The 4208-nt window shown below is 49.1% G+C and overlaps 1 protein-coding gene across 1 annotated transcript in view; it reads left to right on the top strand.

Moving 5' to 3' along the window:
* The window catches only part of LOC103776739 (protein DENND6B-like), a gene marked incomplete at both ends in the record, with an annotated part of 8678 nt that extends 4570 nt beyond the window's left edge, over positions 1-4108 (top strand). The window contains 8 exons of the mRNA XM_008944262.1: positions 243-348; positions 877-956; positions 1218-1280; positions 2024-2079; positions 2692-2814; positions 3204-3299; positions 3399-3493; positions 4043-4108. Of these exons, the coding sequence (XP_008942510.1) occupies positions 243-348; positions 877-956; positions 1218-1280; positions 2024-2079; positions 2692-2814; positions 3204-3299; positions 3399-3493; positions 4043-4108 (685 nt within the window). The remainder of the gene's footprint in view (positions 1-242; positions 349-876; positions 957-1217; positions 1281-2023; positions 2080-2691; positions 2815-3203; positions 3300-3398; positions 3494-4042) is intronic.
* Between the last annotated feature and the right edge of the window lie 100 nt (positions 4109-4208).

Below are 4208 nucleotides of genomic sequence, written 5' to 3'. Positions count from 1 at the left end.
CTCATGGTTGCAGCACAAGCTGCCATTAAACACAAAACTCCCTGCCTGGGTACCCAGAGCCTGAAGCCTCAACAGCTAGGTAGCTAGCAAGAATTCCAGCAGTCCAAGTGCTGCTTTTAGCTCTCTCATGCTTTTGATGTTGTTTTTTTTAAGTATAGCCCTCTAGTAAGCAGTATCAGTGGATGCAGTGCTGGAAATGACCATGTCTGGGCTCTCTGGCTCCTAACTGTGCCTTGTTTCAGTCCCTGGTGCTGGTGTCACGCCTCCCCTACGTCAACTTGTTCCAGTCCTTGCTGCAGCTCATTGCTCCTGAGTACTTTGAGAAGCTGGAGCCCTGTCTGGAGGCAGGTGAGCAGGAGGCTCTAGCAGGGTGGGCTCCATACTGAAACCTTTCCCAGGTTTTAGCAGGATGTTCTTGAAAGGCAGCTGAAATGTTCTAAATGAGTTAATTCTGGAACAGATTCCAGCAGGGGAACACTCTCATCCAAGTGGCTGGTGTGTCAGAGTTCTGCCCAGCTGTGCAGGGAGGTGTCTGACAGCCCCACAGACAGAGCTGCCCATCCTGCAGAGGGTCTGCTCCTGGGGAGAGGGGAGAGCTGCTGGTGCTGCACCCCTGGCTAGGACTTTGTTCCACTGCTCCATGGTTTATCAGCAATACAGCACTGCTGGGCCTGCACTGGAAACGGTGCTGCAGACCCAGGTGGTGTCTGACCTAACCTCACCCCATTACTTGATCCAGTGCTTGTCTGCAGCTAGCCAGGGGCACGTGGGAATTAGGAGTGAGTGGTAATTAAACTGCTGGATCTCCCAGGACCAGCTGAATCCACTGCCTGGACCTTCAGAGTTCAGCTTTTTTCTTTACCTGTGTCCCTGCAGTGTGCAACGAGATCGATCAGTGGCCACCTCCTGTGCCAGGACAGACCCTGAACCTTCCCGTGATGGGAGTTGTCATTCAGGTACTTGTTGCTGGTGATCTGTGCTCAGCAGCAGCCTGAGGCAAGCTGAGAAGTGGGACATGAATTCCCTCTTCTTCTGGATGGTAAAATTGCTCATGAGTCTAGATTCTTTCCCTTTAGTCCTAACCTCTGTACCATTGGAGTTGATAATTGAGGAACCTTTCTCACGTGGGTGGTTGTTAGGGAAGAAAGCAAAGTGTGTGTGCATGCCAGCCTGTTGTGTGCCCCTGGATAATCTGCCTGGTCTTATTTGTCATCTAGGTGAGAATCCCATCCAGGGTGGATAAGCCAGGATCAAGCCCAGTGAAGCAGTGCAATCAAGAGGTGAGGTGAAGCATGGCACGACACAGCCCGTGATGGGCAGGAGGGTGGAGGGAACTGGGACTCTTTCAGCCCTACCCTGTCTGAAACCACCCTGTCCTGGGGTGGATGTGGTTTAAGTTATCCAGTTCAAACTGCACACTCTCTTGCCTGTGTCTCTCCAAACAGGACTGGGCACAGAATTTGAGAGCTTTGAGTTAGGGATGTGCATTGCTCTCAGTTTCTGTTCACCTTGCCTGTCCTGGGAATTCAGGCAGAGCTGGTCTCCTTGAGCCCCTGCCTTCATTTCTGCTGCTGTTGTGCAGCATTTTCTATCTGAGCATCTTCACTGCTTCTATTCAGCTTTTTGATTCTTGTTCATTTCATTTTTTTCCCTTTATCTCTCCTTTGAATAACGTTGACAACTTCTGGGACTCATACTGCTTATTGTCCCTGTCTGTATCTTAAGCTCTGCCCTGCAGCAGAGGAAGCTCTAGAAAACAAAGGAGCAGACACAGGAAATGTTTCACATCTTGAACCAAAGGGATTCTTGGCCATCTTCTAGCAGAGGACCTTGAATGCTCAATCCAGATCTGTTCCTGGCTCATGCCTCTGAGCATTAACTTTGTTCTCTTCTGTTTGGGTGTATTGAGAGGGAGCTGCTTTGGGACTGATGGGGTCAGTGTAGGTGTTTCAGACAGGATGTTTCCATTTTCTAACTGTTTGGGGTTGGTTTGATTTTTACATGTTTTTTCTTTCTCATTTAGAACCTGTTACCAGCTCCACTGGTTCTCCCCAGTATTCATGAACTGGATCTCTTCAGGTGAGAGCCACCATCCCTGCAACTCTCTCCTTTCCACCTGCTTTTCCTGCTCATAGTACCCTATAAATCATACGTACAGTGAGGATGTCAGATGAGGAATCAGCAGTTACTGCTCTGCAGGGTTTCATTCAGAGTCCTGGGCCTGCAAAGCTTCTGTGGTGTTTAAACCTGTGTGCCAGTGTTTAAAGCAGTGTTCTGACCCTTACACAGCCCCCTGTATCCCAGTTAGAGGAGAGTTTCTTTGCTTGGCTGCAGCTGGGGATCAGCTCAAGCCCTGAAGCTCACACACTGTGTCTCTGAGCCAAACTTTCTGGCTTTGTAGGTGCTGTTCTGATGGACACAGGTTTGCTGTGAGCCACAGGCATGTTACTGTGCCTGGATGCAAAGGCATGCTGAGAGGAATCCCACTGGCAGGTGGCTTTGCAGAGCACTTCCTTCAAACCTGTGCAAAAGGCTTGAGGAACTGTGTGTGTAGACATGTGGTGGGATGCTGAAAATCAATCCTAGATTTCAAATCCCCAGGTGAAGCACATCTGGAGAGGCTTATATGGCACAATGTGTCTGGTCTTTACTGAATTGCATTTCTAACCTCATTCTTCCCTTCACTCACAGATGTTTCCAGCCAGTGCTCATTCACATCCAGATGTTGTGGGAGCTGATGTTACTGGGAGAGCCAATTGTCATAATGGCACCATCCCCTACAGTCTCTTCAGAAATGGTTCTGGCACTTACCAGGTAATGCCCTCAAATCCTGAGATACAGGTAAGGAGAGTAATAAATCCTGGCAGTTTTTCAGATCCACTCTTCTGTTGGGTTCCTTGTGTTAGGTTTAGTTTGGCTACAAAAGTGAGTAAGGCAAGTGGCATAGCAAGAGTCTTGCTCATATTCCACCCATGGGGGAGAAAAGTGAATCTCCCACCTGGGGAGACCCTGAGGAACTTTTTCTCCCTAGCTTTGAACTCAGCTTTAGCCAAAAAAAAAAAACTCCAACAACCTAAAGCCTGGAACTCCCCCAAAATGTTACCTCTGGCAGGACAAAACACTGCTCTAGGACATCAGTGTGATGTAAAGAGACACTCCTCCCCTGTGAAGGCTGTGTGGCCACTCTCTGCCTGTTGTTACAGCTGCCTTGCTCCCCTGAGGTACTGCTGTGACTACAGGCCCTACTTCACCATCCACGACAGTGAGTTCAAGGAGTACACCACCAGGACACAGGCCCCGTGAGTAGCCAGGAGACCCTTCCACCCATTCACCCTGTCTGTGTGAGGGAAGCCCTGAGGTTGGTGTTTGCCTTTCCCCCTCCCCCCTTTTCTTTCTAGGCCAAACATTGTTGTGGGAGTCACAAACCCTTTCTTCATCAAAACTCTCCAGCACTGGCCACACATTCTTCGGGTTGGGGAGCTCAGAATGTCAGGTAAGGGTGGAACCAAAGTCCTGTTGTGCCAGTAGACCTTGTTAGAGGCTAGTGCTGAGCTGAGAGTTGTGGTTTTACTCATCATCAGCCCTGTGGGAGCTGAGGAACCAAAGGGAAGCCTGGGCTGTGACTCAGTTGGTGTGCAGGGTGAGCACCAATAATGGTGAGGACAAACTGTGGAGACGATAACTTGCTTTGTTTTTCTGAAGCATTAAGAAAAGGAGAAGTCCTTCCTGGGTGGGAAAGAGAATATTTCATAGAGAACAGAGGTAGAGAGAGACTCTGATTATCTATAGAACCAACAGAACCTCTAGGTTGAGGAGTTTGGGTTTTTTTTGTAACGCCTCCTTAACATGTTCCTGTCCCAAAATTTCAGTAGGAATATTAGCAGACAAGAAGGCTTATGAGAGGGTGAAGTTAAGGGAGGATGTGACTGAAGGTGCACACATGTAGGACTGAATATTCTCAGGTGCAAAGACCCTGGGGTGTGTGCTGCAGCTGTGAGGGTGGGTTCAGAGCCTGAACTTGTCACCTGATGTCTCTCCACAGGAGACCTGCCCAAGCAGGTCAAGGTGAAGAAGCTGGCTAAACTAAAAACCCTAGACACAAAACCAGGTAAGCCCTTGTCAGACATCATCTAATGTTTGCCCTTCCACGTGGGGGGTTTGCAGGCCTGTGAGCACTGTGTACATTATCCTCTGCATCTCAACAAATG

The sequence above is a fragment of the Merops nubicus genome, unplaced genomic scaffold (assembly GCF_000691845.1).
Source record: "Merops nubicus isolate BGI_N331 unplaced genomic scaffold, ASM69184v1 scaffold7847, whole genome shotgun sequence".
NCBI classification, from domain to species: Eukaryota; Metazoa; Chordata; class Aves; order Coraciiformes; family Meropidae; genus Merops; species Merops nubicus.
The sequence above is the reverse complement of the archived record's forward strand: the minus strand, read 5'-3'. Positions and strand labels throughout refer to the sequence as shown.